The sequence below is a fragment of the Cnephaeus nilssonii genome (genome assembly GCF_951640355.1).
Source record: "Cnephaeus nilssonii genome assembly, chromosome: 13".
Classification (NCBI taxonomy): Eukaryota; Metazoa; Chordata; class Mammalia; order Chiroptera; family Vespertilionidae; genus Cnephaeus; species Cnephaeus nilssonii.
Window position 1 is genome coordinate 24,129,166 of NC_137084.1, and position 22,636 is coordinate 24,151,801.

The window sequence follows — 22,636 nt, forward strand, 5'->3', positions numbered from 1 at the left end:
TAAAATCCAGTAAGTTAAACTTATTTGACATTGCCCAGAGCCAATTTTACCTTATCATTAGTATGAGAAACCAGCCACAACTTAAGTCATTGGTTATACACGCTATTTTGGAACACTAGAGTATATAGAAGGTGTCTTGATGTACATAAGAGAAACTAGTCAACAATGACCTCAACTTAATTTCAGTTACAACACCTTTTTAAAAATTTGATTTGTGTATTAATTTATATAAAGTATATTTGATTTGAAAAATATATATATTAATTTCTGCCTCAATTGATCCCAGATGTTAAGATAACTACTTCTAATAATAATAAATAACACTTTATTTTTATAGATGGCTATAATTTTTAATGAATTTTAAGGCCATATTAATTTCAGCTGATCATTACAACAACCCTTTCAAATTTAAAGTGGCATATTGTCTCATTGATAGATAAGAGTAAGAACTATAAAAATTATCTCTTTCAAATCTTAATTCTTTTGCTCCCACACTGTGCTATTTCACAAATATAAGAATTAAAGTTATTTCTATCAATGAAATGAATCAGTTTTTCATATAGCAAAAAGTTAGCCTATATATTATTGTAGTATCAGAGCTCTGTTTATACAAGAGATTTTCTAGTGTTTAAATTATGTTTTGTTAATGCAGATAACCCATTGTAAAAATAAAATTGTTATATTTTATTAGTCTTATGATACTTTTGTTATAACACATCAATTTTATAATATCTTTTAAAAAATAACAAGTAAAAGTGATTTCTCATTTATTCATTTTTATCAAAAAAAAGCTTTTAACTGATATATTATTAGTAGTTTCCTTATTATTTTATTTGTGAAATGTATGATTGGTCCTCATGCAACTAGTTATCTCTTTATTGATGTCTTGAAAATTAAGTCACCAACTGTTCAGATTTGTAGTCATTGCTTGGATGCAATTGCTCAGCCCTACTTAACCATATCTGGTTATCAATTAACACCTTGCAAATAGTAGACTTCTAGAGCTGATGGCTTTTAATTGTCAAACCTCTCCTCTGGTAAAATGATTCGGGAGGGAGATGGTCTGAACTATGAAATAAGCAATTATTTGGGTATTTTTCACATTTCAGCCTGACTTTACCAACAATAAAAACTTAGGGTTATAAGTCATGCAACATGTTAAATAATTTACTTATATTTATAAAGAAGCTAATCATAGAATGGTATATCTTTGTCATTTTCCCTTAAAAGTAACTATCTCCTGAAAGAAATGTGTGAGATAACTTCATCACATCACACTGTTACAAAAAACTTTTTTAATGTCGTTAATTTGCAAAGTGTCTGTTTAAAAAAAAGTTAACATGTTATGAAGTTTAAATACATAAAGGAAGAAGATGCAGTATTTGATATCTGTCAAAGCTATTTGGAAAGATAATATTCAAGAAGGAAATGCAATTGTCCTTTATACAGAATAACTATAAAACTTCTTTTGTGACTATATCAAGAAAATTGTGTAAGAATTTAATATTCCTCATATATCATCTAAAGTTATTAACAAAGATTTTTGTTTTCTAGTTACTTGAATGTATTAAATTATTACAAAATAGATATTTGTCAATCCCTTAAAACTCTTTCTGTTTTAAAATGATAGTTGTCTTGTTGGTTTTTTGTTTTGTTTTGTTTTTTAAGGAGCTCTCTAGCAACCTTCCTCTCACCTTAAACACCACTAATTGAAATAAGTCTGCACCACAAAATCGACAAATATTTAACTATGTCCTTGGGTAAAATGTTAAAGAAAAACTAAAAAATTATCTTATCAATTCATTTACTGGCATTAGTGTTATTGTAATATAATACAATGAAATTGCAATGTCCATATATACTTTCTATGAAATATTTATCAGTTGGACAAAACTGCAGTAAAGTCGATGTATTTTGTTTTCTATTTATTCCCAGTAGAGTTTCATTAGGAACTACTGACGTAAATTGGCAGTGTTTTTACCACAGATCTTTACAAGTATATCTAAAATTTGGTCAAAGAACATTTATTTTTAAGTGCTTATATTTTGTTACAGTTTTAAAGGTTTCACAGTTAATTTTTCTTTGAGAGATTTGCCTATATGTGACTATTTATACTGCTCATACTGCTGCTGTAGCTAAGAACTGATCTATGACTTAAAAGTGGGGATATATTTTTATAAAATTACGATATTGCTGTAATAAATGTTCTGTTGACCCAAAGGACACTGGATTGCAGGATCACTGTTGGGCTTTCTGAGGAGTTTTTCAGCTTGAGGTCTTTATGCTGATGGAGGAGATATAAGTCAAATTCCCCAACTTTGATTCTCTAAATCTATATTTCCCTTTTGAGGAAACACACTACAGTTGCTTTTCTGGTTTACCACATTGTAAACTTGTATGTTTTGGGTCATGGCCCGTATCACTGACTCATAGCCAGGCTGTAGGGGGTCCCTGACCTTATGGTGTGTTTTCACTCTAACAAGTTCTGAAGCAAAAAACTGGCCATCTCACTTTCGCTAGGAGGCAATGGAGGCACCATATGATTACACCACCCACTGCTTATTTCTTCACAGTGTGCCAAAACCAAAACAACACGCTAAGTACTGTGTTGCTTTGAGGGCCTTGTGAATTGGGATAGTACAGGTTCAGATTATCGCCTATTTCCTACAAATAAATATTTTATTTTTGCTAAGCAAAATGCAGTCTAATAACAGAGGCCTTATAATACTTATATCTTTAATAACATGATTTTTCTTGAAGGAGAGAAGACCAGTATAGTAAAAGTAGTTAATAACCATTTCCAAATATTTTTGTAACTTAAGAAACAGTCACTTGAACCAATTTGCCATTTATTATTGAGTCTTATTCTGAGTGTTATATTTTTTGTTCATGCATTTCATTAAGTAAACTCTATCATATATGACAAAATTAGTGACTTTTTCATGTGTTTATTTTTTGTAGATATCAAGAAATTCTGAACTGCTTGTTCCAGAATCGAGAAGAAATTAGGAAAGAATATCTGAAGCTAGAAATGTTACTTAAAGAAAATGAACTTAAGTCATTCTATCAACAACAGTGCCATAAACAGATAGAAATGCTGTGCTCTGAAGACAAAGTAGAAAAGGTATTTAACAACTTTTTAATTAAATTTTAGAAAATATAAACCATGGGAACTTGCCGTTCTAGAAATTTGAAATTATGTAATCACCCGTTCTCAACAGCTTCCTGGCAGTTCTGGAGGAAATGTAGTAAGCATTGTTATAAAGGCATAGTTTATTGTACAAGAAAGAAAATCAGTGGCAGCTTACTTCTGTGAGGGTTGTTGAAATATCTAACATGAATGAAGCTAACACACTCAAGGAGAGTTGAGTACCAAAGGTGGGGTAGGGGGAGCAGTCTACGCCAGATGCGGGCAACTTAGACCAATGGCAATTTTTTCCCTAGGTAAGAATATTTTATCACTGACATTATTAGAATTTCCATAGCATGGTGCTAAGAAAAGCAGACCAACTTTGAGTTGGTTTTATTCAGTGCAATAGTACACTGCCCTCCCTTTCCACACACACAAAACACTCCTACTTCCTTGCCTTAGATGTACACCACTATTTAGGTAATGGACCCAAGGGAGGCAGGGGGTTAAAAATGAGAGCCACCACATAAATCTGGGAACCTCAGAGGCCTGCATGCTTCATATTGGGAGTGCACCAGGAAAAAATATCTTACCAACTAGCCCAAGTGATAAGGAAAAATGTCTCATTGGAAGACTTTCATTATAGACATAATACTTTTCACAGGATTTGAGGTTTGAATTTTTACAATATTCTGTTTTGTTTAGCAAATTTCTAAGATGAGAAATTAACATAGAAAATGGTATCAGACCAGTGATAATCTATGGAGACCTGGGCAGAAGCAATGCAAAATGAGCCTAGTAAAATAGACCCTCAACTTAAACCACCATTGAGAACTTACTATCCAAAATTCAAAATATGTGGTGGAACAGTTCATCATAAACAAATCAACAGCTTAGCAAATATGACATAATACCCAAAACTTTAGCTAATAGATCATTCTGATAAAAAGTTTAAAAATGAATAAAGTCATCAAAATAAATTAACAATAAATGAATCAAAGATAAAAGAACATCCATATCTGAGAAAAAAAACAAATGAAATATCCAGAAATTTAAGTTTAGTTACTGAATTAAAAAATTCGCTTTATAGATACAATACTAGGCAATGTTTTAAGTACTTTATGTACATCAACTCATTAAGTTCTCAGAAAATTCTGTGAAATATATAATACTAGAAGCCAAGTGCACGAAATTCGTGCACGGAGGGGGGTTGTCCCTCAGCTCAGCCTATACCCTCTCCAATCTGGGACCGCTGGAGGGATGTCCGACTGCCCGTTTAGGCCCGGTGGGATCGGGCCAAAACGGGCAGTCGGACATCCCTTCTCACAATCCAGGACTGCTGGCTCCCAACTGCTTGCCTGCCTGCCTTCCTGATTGCCCCTAACCGCTTCTGCCTGCCAGCCTGATCACCCCCTAACCACTCCGCTGCCAGCCTGGTTGATGCTTAACTGCTCCCCTGCCAGCCTGTTTACCCCCAACTTCTCTCCTCTGCCGGCCTGGTCACCCCTAACTGCCCTCTCTTGCAGGGTTGATCACCTCCAACTGCCCTCCCTTGCAAGCCTGGTCCCTCTCAACTGCCCTCTCCATCTTGTAGTTGCCATCTTGTGTCACATGGGGACAGGATCTTTGACCACATGGGGGCAGACATATTGTGTGTTGGAGTGATGGTCAATCTTCATATTACTCTTTTATTAGATAGGATAGAGGCCTGGTACACTGGTGGGGGCCAGCTGGTTTGCCCTGAAGGGTTTCCCGGATCAGGTGGGGGTTCCCTTGGGGCGTGGGTCAGCCTGAGCGAGGGGCCTGTGGTGGATTGCAGGCCAGCCACGCCCCCTGGCAACTCAAGCGGAGGTCCTGGTATCTGGAATTTATTTTCCTTCTACAATTGAAACTTTGTAGCCTGGAGTGGAGCCAAGCCTGCTGCTCCCTTCGGCCGGCAGCCATTTCTGTTGCAGTTAATTCACCTTCTATAATTGAAACTTTGTAGCCTTAAGCGGAGACCTGGGCCTGGCCAGGGTGTGCAGAAAGCTTTGCTTCCCCTGTTGCTGCCGGCAACCCTGGCCTGCTCTCTCAAGCTCCGTTCTGCCACCATTTCTGTTTTAATTTGTTTACCTTCTATAATTGAAACTTTGTAGCTTGAGTGGAGGCTTAGGCCTGCAACGGCTCGCGGAAAGCTTGGCTTGCTCTGTGTCCTGATAAACCTTGCTCTCTGTGGCTGTAGCCATCTTGGTTGGGTTAATTTGCATACTTGCTCTGATTGGCTGCTGGGCTGGCTTGTGGGTGTGTCGATGGTACGGTCAATTTGCATATTACCTTTTTATTAGGATTATTATCCTCACTAGAGGCCCGTTGCACGAAGATTCGTGCAAGAATAGGCCTTCCTTCCCCTGGCTTCGCTCCCGGGCAGAGCACCACTCCTGTCGCTCCCTCTGACTCCCCCTCCCCCTCATAGCAGGCATCCCGCCCCGCCGCTCCGCGTCTGCATATGCAAATCAACCCATCATCTTTGTCAGGTTAATTTGCATACTCACTCCTGAATGGCTGTGGGCATAGTGGAGGTACGATCAATTTACATGTTAGTCTATTATTAGGTAAGATAATTAAGGTGAGGACACAAGGCACATATAATTCATTTTGCCCAATGTCACAGAGCTCATAGGTGTCAAAGCTGTGATTTGAACTCAAGAAAGCTGCTTCTGGAGCCTATGCCCTTAACGCGTGCTATGCTTTTTGCATATTAGATATAGCTGAAGAGAGAATTAAGGAATTGGGAGGTCTGAAGAAGTTACAGGATAAAAAGATGGGAAATGTGAACAAATGGATAGAATCAAAATTCATGCATTTATCTAATAGTAGATGTATTAGGGCAAAAGGTGAAAATATAATATGCACAGTTTAAGGCTCAGCATGTTTTAAGACTAGTAAGATGTAAACTCAAGAAGCATGAGTTCTAAGCATCCTATCTAATAAAAGAGAAACATGCAAATTGACTGTACCTCCACTACGCCCACAAGCCACGCCCACAAGCCAATCAGGAGCGGGTATGCAAATTAACCCAACCAAGATGGCGATTAATTTGCATATCCAGGCGCAGAGTGAAGACTGAAGACAGCGTAGAAGGAAGCCAAGCGCTGCACAAGGGAGTGAAGCAGCGGAGAAGCTAGCAAGCGGGGCAGCGGAGAAGGGAGGGAAGCAGGCGGGGCAGCTAAGAAGGTAGGGAAGCAGGCAGGGTGGCGGAGACCGCCACAGGAAGCCCTATTGCAGGAATCTTCCTACAACGGGCCTCTAGTCCTATAATAAAAGGCTAATATACAAATTGTCCCCTTGACCAGTAGTTCAACCAGGAGTTCAACCGGAAGTTTGACCAGAGGGTGGGTCCGGCCCGCCAACCACCTTTGGCCCCTCCCCCCAGCCGGCAGGGCGGATGGGCCCCTATCGGCGCAGGCCAGCTGGACCCCACCTTTGCACAAATTCGTGCACCAAACAGTGGAAAAATAAACATCTTGAAAATACTGGATAACTATTTGCCTCAGTTTTGGTATTCATTGAGGATCAGGTTAATTTTATTTTTATGTATTTATGTAATTTAATTACATGGGTATTGCATGAGATACATTCATATATTATTTATTAAAAAGCTTTCTCTTATTACTTCCAAGTCCTCTTAGACCACCACCTCAAATGTGTTTTCATGTAGTTTTCTACTTCCAAAATCAGCTGCAGGAGCATATTTTAATTCATAGGGATCTGTTGTCTCAGGTCCAGCCATCATAATGGATGATCATCAAGTTCAGTGTCTTTTTGGCAAATAGCCCAGACAGGTCAAGCTGCTCTAGACCACAGTTTCTATGAAAGTGTGCAAGACCCTTGGCTTGGGGTAAGAAACCAAAAGGCCAATTTTGATCTCATTTCAGGCCTAGGTTAAAACACCAAAAATATTTGGAATATCCATTATGCATCAAGCAAGATCAGATATTTATGACCATTCTGAAATAAGCTCTATTTTCTGTTATTTACACAAGCCAACCCAAAGGCCTTATAGGTAAAACCAGAACAATAAAACGCTATTTCTTCACATCTTTCAAATTGGAGTGAAGACAAGTATAGGACATGTATCTTTTTTAATTTTTAGTAAGAAAATCATGGGACTTACCAGACAGTGTATGGAATTTTCAAATGAAACATTTAAAGGAATGTATTTTAACACACTCATACACGAAAGTTATTTATAGTCTTCAATTTGGCCATTCTGTTCCTGAAAGCCATAAACTCTCAACATGTAATTTTATAAAATGACTCAACTCAGTTTTTATTTTCCTGTAAGCAGTAGTATTGTGAGATTTTAGAGAAGATACAGCTTTGAGTACGAAAGTGTAGCCTTACTTAATAGACTGTAGTTGCACACTTATAAGAAAATATACTATTTTACTAATATCACATGCATGTTTTCCTAATTAACTTAAATGCATTGTTTTTCAGGCCACTTGCAAACGAGATCATAGACTTGCAATGTTGAAAACTCGTCGCTGCTACTTACAGAAGAAAAGGGAAGAAGAATTGAAGCAATTTGATGAGAATACTAATTGGCTCCATCGTGTCGAAACCGAAATGAGACTCTTAGGTCAAAATGGTGACATTCCAAAGGTACAAAAGTGTATACCTCAGAGACATTGTGGGTTCATTTTCAAACCACTACAATTAAGCAAATATCGCAATAAAGCTAGTAACAAATTTTTCCCAGTGCATATAAATATTATGTTGATACTGTATTATAGTCCTTGTATGCAGTAGCATAATATATAATAAAATGTTTATACCTTAATTTAAAAATATTACTAAAAAAAAAAATGCTAGCCCTCATTGAGTCATAATTTTTTTGCTGGTAGGCGAGTATTGCCTCAATGTTGATGAAAGCACAGTGTCTCCAGAGCACAATAAAACAAAGTGTGCCTGTATATTCATATTTATTTTGTAAGAACTGAGCTCTTTGAACTCATTGTCTTTGTTCTTGAGTAGATATTTTTCATAAGAAAACTATTGCTCCATTTCTCTGAGATTTAATTGACAAATTTTCCGTTTTTAACTGCACATATCACCTGCATCACTAATTGCCTACTAGATTCGCCTTTACTTTCAGAAGAGTAAATTTACTTTCAAATGTTATTCTGTTTTGTTGTTGTTAATCCTCACCTGAGGATATTTTTCCATTGATAATTAGAGAGAGTAGAAGGGAGAGAGAGAGAGAGAGAGAGAAACATCGATGTGAGAGAGACATATTAACTGTTTGCCTCCCTCACGTGCCCTGATCAGAGCCCAGGATTGAACCTGCAACCAAAGTACATGCCCTTGACTGGGGATCCAACCCGTGACCCTTTGGTCAGCGGGCCAATGCTCTAACCACTGAACAAACTGGCCAGGGCCAAAGGAACTGATTTTGATTAAAATACCTAATACTTTAAAAGAACTTCTTTACACAGTTTTTTTCTTTATCCTCACCTGAGGATATGTTTATTGATTTTAGAGAGAGGGAGGATGGGGATGGGGAGGGGGAGAGAGAGAGAAACATTGATTGGTTGCCTCACATACTGGTACATGCCCCAACCAGGATCAAACCTGCAACCTTTTGGTGTATGGGTCAACTCTCCAGCCAAGTCACTTGGCCAGGACCTTTACTCTTTTTTTTTAAAGGAGGAGCAACTTTACTTTGATGTTGCTCTTCTGAAATTTTGTACTATGTATCAGCTAATTTTGGTATCTAATCCAAGAATCTTTTAATTTCAAGAAAAGCAGTAGACTGAAAATGTAACTTTTGAAATTCCATGCTATGCCGAAACCGGTTTGGCTCAGTGGATAGAGCATCGGCCTGCAGACTGAAAGGTCCCAGGTTCGATTCCGGTCAAGGGCATGTACCTTGGTTGCGGGCACATCCCCAGTAGGGGTTGTGCAAAAGGCAGCTGATCGATGTTTCTCTATCATCGATGTTTCTAACTCTCTATCCCTCTCTCTTCCTCTCTGTGAAAAATCAATAAAATATATTAAAAAAAAAAAAAAAAGAAGAAGAAATTCCATGCTAGGCTTGAGGCATCTAAAACTGTAGAGGCTCATCATAAAATGCAACAGTCTCCATCAGCGTACCCAAGCCAAAGTTTCAGAGAAAACAACTGATATGTCTGGCCAAAGGAGTGTTTCTGATTCAGTGTGCAAGCACTGATTCTCTTGGAAAGTTAACAGATGTTGAATGTTTATCGTAGCTTTTGGTTTTACTTATTTATAATGAGTTTCATTTATTTGCTCAAGACCATGTATATCTAAAGCAGTCTTAATCTCAAGACAATCATTGTCTAAATGACATGAAATTATCAGTGTTTTTGTTAGAATTAAATTTTTTTTTACTTTATTTTACAATAATTACTAGATTCCTTAGTTTTCTTTATTACTATTACTTATGCTAATGATTTTCTAATAGAATATTTAGCTCTTCGAGTGAGCAAAAGCTTTTTCATGAAGAGCTAAAAAATTTTGTGCATGTAGTAAAATGTAACATAAAATTTATCATTTTAATTATTTTTAGGTGTATGGTTCAAGTGACATTAGTACATTCATTAAAAAATTAATATATATATATAGTTTTTAACTGTTATTACTGGAGTATTTTCATCATAATAGCCTTATCTAATTTATGTTATACTCATGATATGTTTGCCTATATAATCAACATTGTAATTTATGACTCAGGAAAGTATTTAAGAACTTATTTAGTATTAAAGAGGGGAAATATTGTAGAAATTACCTAGTTTGCCTTTGCTTTCTCATATTTATCATAAACTCCCAATTTAAAAAAATGGTAGGGTATTCTTTCTGGCATTATTATTATTATTACTAATTTGTTTTTGCCTTTTGTTCTACTTAGTAGCATTTTTGAAGTTAAAATTGTTTAGATTTATTTTCAGTAAATTAAAATTTTTTAATATAGTCAAATAGAATTTTAGTAGCAGTCTGTCTTTTAAAACTCTCTTAAGCAGAACTTTCCCCCACCTGAATATGAACCTGGATCTGATTTAAGTCCTTGTGTTTTGAAGCATGATTTTAATTTGGAAAAATTAGATTGTTTTCATTCTTGCTACCCTAATTCTACTCTCAGTTCTTTTTCCTATGGCTATTTTTACATCTAAAGTATCTATTTATAAGCCATTATTCCCCATGTAAGAAAACTGAGATATAACTTTGTAAAAGGACTTATCCACAGTCATACAACTCTGGACACAGACCTACTACTATGACTATCAAAGGGGTAGTCTTTTTTTCCTGTATCCTCCTGTATTATCTACCTCTTCACATCTCAAACCTATTCACTTCTCTCTATCTCCCACTGCTTCCTACCCTAAATCAGACTCCTGCTCCCATTAGTCGACTGCTGCATTTGGTCTTTCTGCCTTCATTCATATTGCACTGCAATTCATTCTCTCCACTGCAACTGAAATGAGCTTTGTAAAATGTAACTCTGATCAAATCACACTGTTCAGTGCTTTTGTCTCTAATATAATCTCTCTATTATGATTTCCTAGGCCTAGCATGACACCTGAATACCTCAAGTTTTATATATCACCTCTCATTATATTTTTCACTTCAGCCATTACTAACCTACTTGTAGTTCTTTGAATAGGCAATGCTCTTTTAATCATTAGTATATCAAGACAAAAAAAGACTCAAGTTGTAACTTGGTTTTTAAAAGATAACAGGCTAGCCAAGGCCCATTATTGACTAATGTAATTATACAATCAACGCTAGCCTCTTTAAAAGAAGAGTGATTTAAAACAAAGGAATAAGATTAACAGGGGAAGCATTTAAGAAGGGATTTTGTGTGTGTGTGTGTGGTTAAAGAGAAAAGATGGAGTATTTAGAAAATATGTTTGCACTGTCAGGATCATTGAATTTTCTAACTGGAAAACACTAAAGAGATCATGTTGTCAAGCTCTTAATTTTAGTCAGATAAATTCATCTCCATAAAGACCTTGATTTTAGCTTAACGTTGCATTTGTGTTATGGCTGAGCCCATCTCTAAAATCACCTGACATAGGCCAGTACTCTAACCATATCATAACTGACTCCTAAAGAGAATTTTCTCTAAAATATTGGTTGTATGTCTTCAAATATAATGATGAGTCATGTAAATAAGCCCCAACTTTAATATATCTAGGACACACTAAATGACATTGTTTTCCTGCCGTGGTGCCTACTACAGGCATAGAAAGTATTTGTTTTAAAAGAAATGAAAAAACAACTTTAAGCTTTTAGAGAATTAATGGTTACTTGCAGATTGTGAGGAATATTGAAAAGCTAAAATGGATTATGGGAATTGTCCCTAGGAGGATGTCTCCAGGCACAGCTCCCTTACTTTATGGGATTGTTGTCTCAGCCCCCTACTTCTTTTCACTCTATTGACTAAAATTTTCCTAATTAAGGATTTCAAGAATGCTATTGTATTTTTACCAGTATTTCAGTGTAACCACTTAGCTGACATTTTTCATACTGGAGGTTTAGTAAGCCTGAGGAAAGATAAGTAGTTTTAGAGGGTAGGTTAAGTAACACTTGGGCCTACACACATGAAGCTTAGGGAAATGGGAGCCTACAGAAGACTTTTCCACATTTTTTCTGTAGATTGATGCTTATACCAAGATCCGGTTAAAGCAAGAAATTGTTATTACATGCAACTGTAAACTGGGGCAGTAACACTGAACTAGTTTGACACAGCCCTTGTTCTGGCGCTGAACCTTAAAGTCTAGTACAGACAGAAACTACATGAATAGTCACTGATCAATGCTATGACAAAGACTATTGGGGATGGAGAGTATCCATCTTTAAATATAATGCTTAGGGAAGCCTCCATAAAAAAAGTGACATTTAAGGAAAAACTGGTCATAGTCATGTATTTTCACAGTCCAATGAACAAGTTGGATAAACTAAGAAACTGTGACCATAATAAAATTGGTTGTGAGTTTCTGACCTGTTTCTGATGAAACTTGCAATTTATCTTACTTATCTATACTAATAAAAGGGTAATATGCTAATTAGACTGGGAGACCTTCCAGAGGTCCATGGTGGCAGGGCTGAGGAAGAGGCGGTTAGGGGTGATCAAGCCAGGAGGGGAGGGCAGTTGGGGTGATCAGGCTGGCGGGGGGAGCGAGCAGTTGGGGGTGAGCAAGCTGGCAGGGGGGGCCAGTTGGGGGCGAGCAGGCCATAAGTGGGGTCAGTTGGGGGCGATCAGGTTGGCACAGGGGCAGCAGTTGGGGGCAAGCAGGCCAGCGGGGGAGGGGGCAGTTGGGGGCGAGCAGGCAGAGTGGTAAGGGGCGATGAGGCAGGAAGGCAGGTGAGCTGTTAGAAGCCAGTGGTCCCTGATTGCAAGAGAGATGTCCGACTGGCAGTCGGATATCCCCTGAGGGGTCACAGATTGGAGAGGGTGCAGGCTGGGCTGAGGGACACTTCCCCCCCCACCCCACCCCACCCCAATGCATGAATTGTGTGCACCGGACCACTAGTAAGTTATAAATACCTGTACCAGGATGCTTATTTTTTAAACTGTTTCCAAGGATAAAAAAATTAAATCTGTTGGCCCTGGCCGGTGTGGTTCAGTTGGTTGGAGAATCATCCCGTACACCAAGGGGTGGTGGGTTACATTCCTAGTCCGCATATATGCAGGTTTTGGATTTCAACCTCAGCCCGGAAGGCAGTCAATGAATGTCTCTCTGTCTCACATTGATGTTTCTCTCTCTCTCTCTATCTCTCTCTCTCTCTCTCTCTCTCTCTCTCTCTCTTTCTCTCTCCCTCCCTCCCTCTCTCTCCCTCTCTCTCTCTCTCTCTCCTTTCTTCTCCTTCTCCCTCCTCCCTCCCACCATTCCTTCTTACCTCTCTCTCTGAAATTAATTTTTAAAAATCATTTAAAGAATTAAAACTATCAACATAAACTAAGTTTTATTAAAATTGATTTAACTTTTACATTCTTAAAAGAATCTGATATATAGTTTATGTATAGTTTACATTGTTTTCCCTAGGAACTCAATAAAGATCTTCATTGTCATCATTTGCACCTCCAGAACAACGATTTGAAAGCACAAATTAAACATGTGATGGATCTAGCTAGTCTTCAGGAACAGCAACATAGGCAGACTGAGGCGTGAGTATATGTGTTGACCTATTCTATAGACCTAAGGAACCTGAAACATAGAAGTTCACTTTTCCAAGCCAGAAAACTGAGTTTTATCTGGTACAGGATACATTATTTTTAAGTGTCTACCAGCATCAGAAAGCATACACAGGAAGCATTAAGAAAGTATAAAAGATGTGATTCTTCTCCAGCTAATTTTTTATAGTGCTTTATAGTTTTGAAAGCATTTTTAATTAATTATTTTATGTAACATATATGCCATGTGCTATTGAAAAGGATACCTATATTGTGAAAAGGAATCTGTCTCTACCTGTCTACTAGCTATCCATTTCCCTCTTAGAGGCACTCACTATTAATGCTAACTAAATATTTAAGTAGGCAGTTTTTAAGCATTTTTAACTCCAGAATAATATTGTTCTATCGTTAAAGTGAAGTTACTAAATGTGTATATATTTTACATCAAGTATCCAGGTATGTGATAGTACAGTATCTCTTACATGCTCTCTCTACTAGCTCACTAGTAACATCATTGGAGTCTGTAATAACATTATTGTAAAAAAGTATAACAATCTTTATTTTTGTTACTTTGGATATGTTGGTTAGGTGTCACTTTCATGCTCTAGAAAAATGAGAAATTTACTTCTCTTAGGGCTTCCTGCTGGAGTTCTAGTAGTTTTCTTAAATAACTGGAAATTAACTTTTCATACTTATGATTTAAGAGAAATCATAGTAAGATAGTTATTTTTAAAAAGAAGAAAAGGGAAAGGAAAAACTTTATGGAGCTGTTCTTCTGTGAATACAAGCTCAACCTAATCTCCCCATGCTGTACATTAAGCAGACATTGAATACTTATTAACCAACACTTAATCTACCTCCAAGAGCTAGTTATAAAAGAAGCATTAATTAATTTATTTATTACTATGTTTTACACCTCACTAGAGGATATGCCTTTTTTTTTTTTTTTTAAGAGAAAGGAAGGGAGAAGGAGAGAGAGAGAGAAACAGAAACATCTCAATGGGTTGCTTCCCTCACGTGCCCCAACCAGGTTTCACCCCACAGCCTAGGTATCAAACCTGCCCTGATCCGGAATCAAACCTGCAACGTTTTGGTGTACAGGTCGACATTCCAATCTACTAAGCCACCCGGCCAGGGCAACACGTTAATTTATTTTAACCATACTATATTTGCTATGTAAGACAAAGAGATTAGTACACTTAACATAAATTTTTGCCTCAAAATATACAAAAAGATTTCTAATTCTTACTTATTTAAAAGTTAGGTGACCAAAGCATTACAAACAGGCAGAATGTCATAGTAGAAAAAGTAAGAGTTTTGGAATTGGTCTTGAATTCTAGGTTACATTACCAGTATAACCTTGCCTAAATTATTTTTTTTTAATTTATCTTTTTGTTGAAAATATTACAGATGTCCCCTTTTTTTCCCCTATTGACTCCTTCCCATAAGTCTTAGTTTTCAAAATGTAATAACTCAGGCAGGAAAAGACAAACACCATATGGTCTCATATGTGGAATCTTAGAAAAACAAAACAAAATTCAAGCTCATTGATAAAGAGTACAGATTGCTGGTTGCCAGAGGCTGAAGGTGGGCATGGGCGAAAGATGTGAAGTGAGTCAAAAAGTACAAACTTCCAGGTATGAAATAAACAAGTCATTGGTATGTAATATACAGCATGGTGACTTTAGTTAATATTACTGTATTGCATATTTGAAAATTACTAAAAGACATCTTAGAAATTCTCATCCCAAGGAAAAAATAAATTCTGTAACTACTTGAGGTGATGAATGTTAACTAGACTTATTGTGGTGATCATTATGTTTTCAAAATAATAATAAATGAATGTGTATATAGATATATTCATATAAAATGCATACATATGTAACATAGGTTGTGGTTCCCTATGGCCACCTCTGGGCACGCTGTACTTAGTATGTACCAAAAACAGACTTCCCAGAAGGAAAGCAGTTGTTCAGCATTGTTTGTACAAACCGTTTAAGCACAGTGAGACACTCTTATCAATTCTGAAAATGATGAGAACCCTGTCAAAATCCAACATTCAATGTGCCAGCTACAGACCAACCTTGCTAGCAAGCCTTTCTAAGAATAACAGGTAACTTCTCTGCACTGTGCCTGATTAGTATAGGTATTCAATAAATAATTGTTTTTACTTAACTTTCCTATAGTTCCCAATTTGGCTTAAATGAAGTACTCCCCATTCTCACCAAAATGAAAAGTATCACAGACTATCTAAATATTTAAGGCTCCTAAGTAATAAAGCAATCACTTCCTTGTGTTAAAATTAATGCCTATTCTTTTCCCACTGACCTATTTATACTTCCAACGGTTCTATTCTTCTGGATGTTATACGTCAACACCAGGACTGAATCATTTCAAGATTACTCATGTTTTTTGATGACATCTTCCTTGATTTAAAAGTTAGGAACCATTGATTGAGTGTATAAATTTATAACTATTTAGCTGTGGCATTTATTCAGTCAGCACTTACGTGGAGGTCTAATACATAAAAAGATGCATTCACTGCTGCTCTGATTAACAACAGTAGGGAAGACGTTGAATCAGAGCCAAGAATCTATTGTGTCCCATCAATTTCCCCATACCCACCATTCTTGTCCACAACTTATTTCCTTGAATCCCCTTGGAATAGCTTTGGAAGCCATTGCCTTACCTCATGAAGAACTAACTGAAAGGAAAATTGAGCTCTGTTTTTTTCTTGTTGTTTTTTAAATGTCATATACCTAAAATGAGTCTCCTCATTTGACAGAGTATATTAATTTTTCATTTTAATCCCATGATGTTAAGTAACTTACAATATCTTTGGTTTGTGAATCACATAATGCTTTGCAAAAAGCATTTATATGTATTTAATTCATTCGGTCCTCAAAACAATTTCCTATTATAAGTAGTAGCTGTTCAATTGATCCCCAAGTAATAAAGGAGAAACCTCAGTTGTCCCTTATCCAAGATCATATGGAAGCAAATGAAGACTAAGAGTATAGCCTGGTGCTCGTAATTCAGATCCAAGATTCCTTCCACTCTGTATTTAACGTATTAAGAATATGTTGAGGTAGTTGACTGAAATATTCTAAAAAGAACATATATACAGGGAATCATTTAAATTACCTGCTAATACTTTGGATGTTAAATAGAACTATAAAGTGTATTTAAAATTTAGTATTTATCTCTCCTTCTTTGTCACCTTTTGTATATAGAGTATTGAATGCTTTACTTCCAACCCTGCGAAAACAGTACTGTTCATTAAAAGAAGCTGGCCTGTCAAATGCTGCCTTTGAGTCTGACTTCAAAGAGATTGAACATTTGGTGGAGAGGAAAAAAGTGGTTGTTTGGGCTGACCAAACTACTGAATCTGATAAGCAGAGCGTTCTACCAGGGGTTTCTATGTTTATGACCTTTCCACAACTTGCACCAGTTCAGACTACTACTTGTTGTGAGTATGGCTTTTATTTTATTGAGTAAACTAGTGGCCCAGTGCACGACATTCATGCGGGCGGGAGTGGCGGGGGGGAGACGGGGGCGGTGTCCCTCAGCTTGGCCTGCACCCTCTCCAATCTGGGACCCCTCAGGGGATGTCCAACTGCCAATCCGGCAATCAGACTTCCCTCTCGCAATCCAGGACTGCGGGCTTCTAACCACTCACCTGCCTGCCTGCCTGATTGCCCCTGACCACTCTACCTGCCGGCCTTCTCGCCCCCAACTGCCCTCCCCTGCCAGCCTGCTCGCCCCCAACTGCCCCCCCACACACACACCGGCCTGCTTGCCCCCCAACTGCCCCCCTTGCCAGCCTGATTGCCCCCATCTACCCCCTCTTGCCGGCCTGCTCGCCCCCATTTGCCCCCCCCCTGCCGGCCTGATCGCCCCCAACTGCCCTCCCCTGCCATCCTGCTCGCCCCTAACGACCTCTGCCTCAGCCCTGCCACCATGGTTTTGTCCAGAAAGATATCCAGAAGGTCTCCTGGCCTAATTAGCATATTACCCTTTTATTAGTATAGACAATAACATTTGTAAAATGTAGTAGCCTCCTTAATATATCAATCTACAGAACAGTTAATTTTTTTAATAGGTTTGGCTAGTTTTGTGAGAATTAATGGGAAGATGAGCTTCAGAATGGTTTCAATGAACCAGTATCTCTCACAGGTCCAAGAGCAAGTGTGCTTGATATCCTAAATATCTCCAACAATAAAATCTTTAAGTTATTTCACCCATTTTTGATGTATTAATTTTACTTCTTTCTTTAAAATTTAACATCTATGAAGGACTACAGATTATGATTAAGAATATCACATTCTTTAGTACATAATAAGCTGTTCTTAATATCTAATAGTGTAGAATTTACTCTTTTTCTGTTGGGAGATCACTTGCTATCTACTTCATGAGTGTGCATGGAACATTTTTAAACAAAGTTTTCACTTCACAGTTTTGATACATATTTTTCATTATTATTTAGTTAAAAATATTTTTGGATTTCTGTTATAATTTCTTCTTTGATCCATGTGGCAAATTCTAGCCTATTTTGGGGTTATTGATTTCTAGCTTCATTGAATTATATTTAGAGAAAATATTTTGTATGATTTTAATCTGATGAAGTTGCTGGATACTTGTTCTATGCCCAGTTAGCTTATAGTCTTCAAATCTTATTCTTAATGACTTATGTTTTAATTTATCTTCTATCAAATACTGAGGAAACCTATTGAAATTCCCTCTATTATTGTGTATTTTTCTATTTTGTATCTGTTTTTTATTGCTGCCCTAACATATTGGCATGAACATATCAGCTATATTACCTCAAAGAGTTCTGTAGGCCAGAAGTCCTGCAGGTTTAATAGGTTAAAGTGCTAGAGTTTCACACAGCCAAAATCAAGGTGTGAATCCCTTATTTGGAGGACCTAGGGGAGAATGTGCTGCTAGGCTTATTCGCATAGTTGGAATTCGGTTCTGTGTGACTGTAAGGCTGAGATCTATGTTTTATATTTGGCTCTTGACCAGAGGTCATTCTAAGTTTTTAGGGGTCACTCATTTTCCCTAGCACGTGGCCCTCTGCATCACTTCATCCTCTAGCCAACAATGACAGGTCAAATCATTTTTTCATGCTTTGAATCTTCCTGACCTTCCCTTTTGACACATGTAAGCAGTAGCTTACAGTTAGAGAAAGTCCTCTGCTTTAAACACTCACATTATTATATTGAGCCCACTGGATAATCTAGGACAGCGATTTTCGACCTTTCTCATCTCATGGCACAAATAAACTAATTATTCAAATTCTGCAGCACACCAAAAATATTTATTTTTTGCCAATCTGACAAAAAAACCATAAACGTATAATTTTTATTCATACACGCCTATTGACTATTGTTGTGTTGGCTGCTGTCATTTTTTTGACAATCAAAAGGATAAGGGGTCAGTATCCATGACTAAAATAGTCAGGTTTTGCATATTTAAAAATTCCTCGGCACACTGGTTGAAAATCACTGATCTCGGGTAATCCCCTATTTTGTTTTTTAAAATAAATGTAATTTTTTTTAATATATTTTTTATTGATTTCAGAAAGGGAGGGAGAGGGAGAGAGAGAAACATCAATAATGAGAGAATCATTGAGCAGCTGCCTCCTGTACACCCCCTACTGGGGATCAAGCCTGCAACCTGGGCACAAGCCCTTGACCAGAATCGAACCTGGAATCCTTCAGTCCACAGACCTACACTCTATCTACTGAGCCAAACCGGCTGGGGCGGGTATTCTTCCTATTTAAACAATCTGGAAAAGGTGAAGATCCAACTTCAGAAAGTGAAGTCATGTTTTTAAGGTTAAGAATCCCTTTTATTGCCCCTAGAATACTGCTGTGCACAGAGTGGATGGATGCTTGAGTTGTGGTTTAAAAAAAAATGTATACTGGCAAATTTTGTCTTTATTTTTAATACTTAAATATAAAATTATTTTCTAAAACACTTGAAAAATTAAGGGATTTGTTTTATACTAAAAGAAGAATTTAAAATTCTATAATGTTATTTACATCTGCAAAATCCCTTTTGCCATGCAATGCAACATATGCACCTTTAGGGGCTAGGCCTTGGACATCTTTAGTGGGAGTGGGTGGTCTGCCTACTGCTTGTTACCCTGTTTTATTCTGTCAATTTTAGCTTTCTTTTATTGAAATTATATTCTTACATCTATATATGTCAGAGTTCTACATCTTTTTATTATAAGATACCCTTAGTCTAGTAATATTTAACTTAAGTTTATTTTAATCCTACCTAATAATAGAGTAATATGCAAATTGACCATACCTTCGCTACACCCAGAAACCATGCCCCCCAACCACGCCCACCAGGAAACCGTTGTAGGGACGTTGGGGTGTGGCGGAGCCCAAGGCCGGGAAAGCCTCCTCCCGGCCTTGGGCACCAGCGGGGAGCCTGCATGGATCACAGGCAACCACGGGGGTCGGCTCCTACGATCCATAGCAGGGAGGCTGGGGTGCAGCAGAGCCAAGGCCGCCGCCCGGGGCCAAGCCCGGACCCTGAAAGAAGGCAGAAGGCGGTGGCCACAGCCAAGGCCTGGGTCCCTGGTGCCGGCAGAAAACTGGTGCAGGCAGCCAGTTGAATGAAGGTCTATTGCACGAATCTTCGTGCAAACGGGCTGCTTGTATTAATATAGCTAGCTATGCTATTTATCTTTTGCCTAGTGTTTTCATGTTTATCTTTTTTCCAATTCTTTCACAGTAAACCTTTATATTTATTTCAAACATGTCTCCTATAAACAGCACGTAATTGGGTTTTGCTTTTTGTTCTGTTTATCAGTTTATATTTTAGTTAATGTGCGTAATGAATTTGTTGGTAGTTGGCTTTAAATCTACCATCTTGTGATTTGCTTTCTAAATGTCCTGCTTATTCTAAATTTCTTTTTGTTAGAACTTGCCTTTGAAATGATAGAGTAATATTTAATGCCCCATTTTTTCACCTCTGGAAAGCTCTATACTCTTTTTATATTCTTTAGTAGTTATCCTTTTGTACATGTAGTCTTGCTTTATGAAAGTCTGTTTATCAAAATAACTATTTGTTATTTCCACCCTCTTCTCAGCCAGTGCTAGAAGCTTGAAATTCTTTAACACCTTTAACCCCTCTTTTTTCATGTATATCATTGTTAATATATTCTTTATTTTTATTTATATATTAAACCCATAGCATATTATTTTTATTGTCTGTACCATATTCATATTTACTACTAGAGGCCCGATGCACGAAATTCGTGCAAGAGGCTCGGCCCTTGCAGCTGAGGCGGCTTGCCTCAGCCCTCGCAGCCCCAGCTTCATCTGGAAGGTCATCCGGAAAGATGTCCAGAAGGTCGTTCAGCTGTCCGGTCTAATTAGCATATTACGCTTTTATTAGTATAGATTTTTGTTCTATATCTTTCCAGCATCTCTTTGTCTTTATGCAAGACAATTTTTCTTTCCTCTAAAGAACCTTTCACATTTCCTTTACACTGGGTATGCTAATGCTGAATTTTCTTAAAGTTTTATGCATCTGAAGATGTATTTATATTACTTTTCTTTCTTAAAGACTATTTTGCTGGGTATAGAATTTCAATTTAGAGTTCTTTTCTTTTAGCACTTAAAAAAAAATTATCCTCTGCCTTTTGTTGATGAAGTCAATTTTTATTATAAGTGTTTCTCCCTTGGATGCAGTCTGACTTCCAGCTTACTAAAATATTTTTTCTTTGTCTTTGGATTTTAGCACTTTTGCTATATTGTGTCTATGTAATTTTATTTCTGCTTCTCTTACTTGGGTTCATAGAACTGTCTGAATTTGTGTCTGAGTTATCTTTCGTTAGTTTTAAAAACTTCTTAACCATTATATTTTCAAATATATCGGTTACTTTTGCTCTCTCCTCTATTTCTGAGACTCCAATGTTATTGCATAGTAACTTCTCATAGTCTATGCCTTCTACTCCCCAGCTTTTCAGTTTTTTCTCTCATTGGATTTTTTTTTACATATTTTATAGTTGGTTCTTAAAGCCAGTAGGTTCTTAATTTCAGTTAAAGTCTCTGTCTAAAAAGTTAGAAGTCTAAACCCTCTGGGCCTGTTTCTGTTATCTCCTTCTGCTGGTTTTGTCGCTTTATTTTCATAAATGCATGCTAATTTTTGTTTATCAGACATGTATTTGCAGAATTGTTTATAGAAGTACTTTGAGTCTTCTGATAATAATGTCTTCAGGGAGAATTACATTCCCTTCTTCCAGGCTCCTGATGGCATTATCAATCCAAAATCACTTCAATTTTATAGATTGAGATCATTTGAAACTGAACATCTGTTTCTGCAAGGGCCCGCCTACCCCTGCTTTATTCTCTACTAGAAGTCCAGTGCATAAAATTTGTGCACTCGGGGTGGGGGGGAGGTTGTCCCTCAGCCCGGTGTGCACCCTCTCGCAGTCCAGGAGCCCTCGGGGATGTCCAACTGATGACGTAGGCCGATTCCTGCAGGGAGCCTAAGCTGGCAGTCAGACATCCTTAGCGCTGCCACGGAGGCAGGAGGGCTCCCGCCACCGCCACTGCACTCTCCAGCCTTGAGCCTGGCTCAGAGCTCTGGCTGAGCAGTTCTCCCCCTGTGGGAGCACACTGACCACTAGGGGGCAGCTCCTGCATTGAGCATCTGCCCCCTGGTTGTCAGTGCCTATCATAGCCACCGGTCATTCTGCTGTTCGGTCGATTTGCATGTTAGCCTTTTATTGTATAGGATAGTTTAGCTGTTCATGGTATCTACAAGGAGGGTTTACAAACAACTCCTCTTTGTGGGCCCTAAATTCCACTTCCAGCACCCAGACCTACAAAGCTCTCGGCAATGTTACTAAGCATTTCTGCCACCTCTTCTAGCATCAGCTAACAACCTCAAGGGGAAAATAGCCTCCAACTACCTCCTGACGCTTGCCTATAATTCTTCAAAATTCTGTTAGCTCTCCTGTGTCTTAAGCATATGTTTTATATGTGTGTGTGTGTGTGTGTGTGTTTTATTATTTGTCCAAATATTTTAGTTGCCTTGCATAGAGAGGTTGGTCTGTTTACCTAGGTCTCCATTATTAAGTTCCTTATATTTTTATAGTAAGATGATAGAGAAGTTGGATATATGTAATTTTTTTTTGTAAAGCGTTGGAACTTACCTAGTTGAGATCATTGGAAAGAAAATAAGGTTTTTTTCATGTTCTTTCATACCTTTGGGGCCTTGATTTTTTCCATATAATGTAGTCAAGATGTTGAAGAGGAAATATGGTTTTAACACCAAGATTTAGAAATACTGACCACCTG

General features: G+C 37.6%; 1 protein-coding gene across 4 annotated transcripts in view; it reads left to right on the forward strand.

Moving 5' to 3' along the window:
- KIF18A (kinesin family member 18A) overlaps positions 1 to 22,636 on the forward strand; it is a gene marked incomplete at its 3' end in the record, with an annotated part of 76,453 nt that overhangs the window by 24,404 nt on the left and 29,413 nt on the right. For 3 of the 4 annotated variants that reach the window (XM_079788884.1, XM_079788883.1, XM_079788885.1), the window contains 4 exons: positions 2,962 to 3,124; positions 7,610 to 7,774; positions 13,180 to 13,301; positions 16,541 to 16,776. In XM_079788884.1, coding sequence (XP_079645010.1) covers positions 2,962 to 3,124; positions 7,610 to 7,774; positions 13,180 to 13,301; positions 16,541 to 16,776 — 686 coding nt within the window. Of the gene's footprint in view, positions 1 to 2,961; positions 3,125 to 7,609; positions 7,775 to 13,179; positions 13,306 to 16,540; positions 16,777 to 22,636 lie in introns of those variants that run through there. The other variant, XM_079788886.1, reaches the window with a different exon arrangement.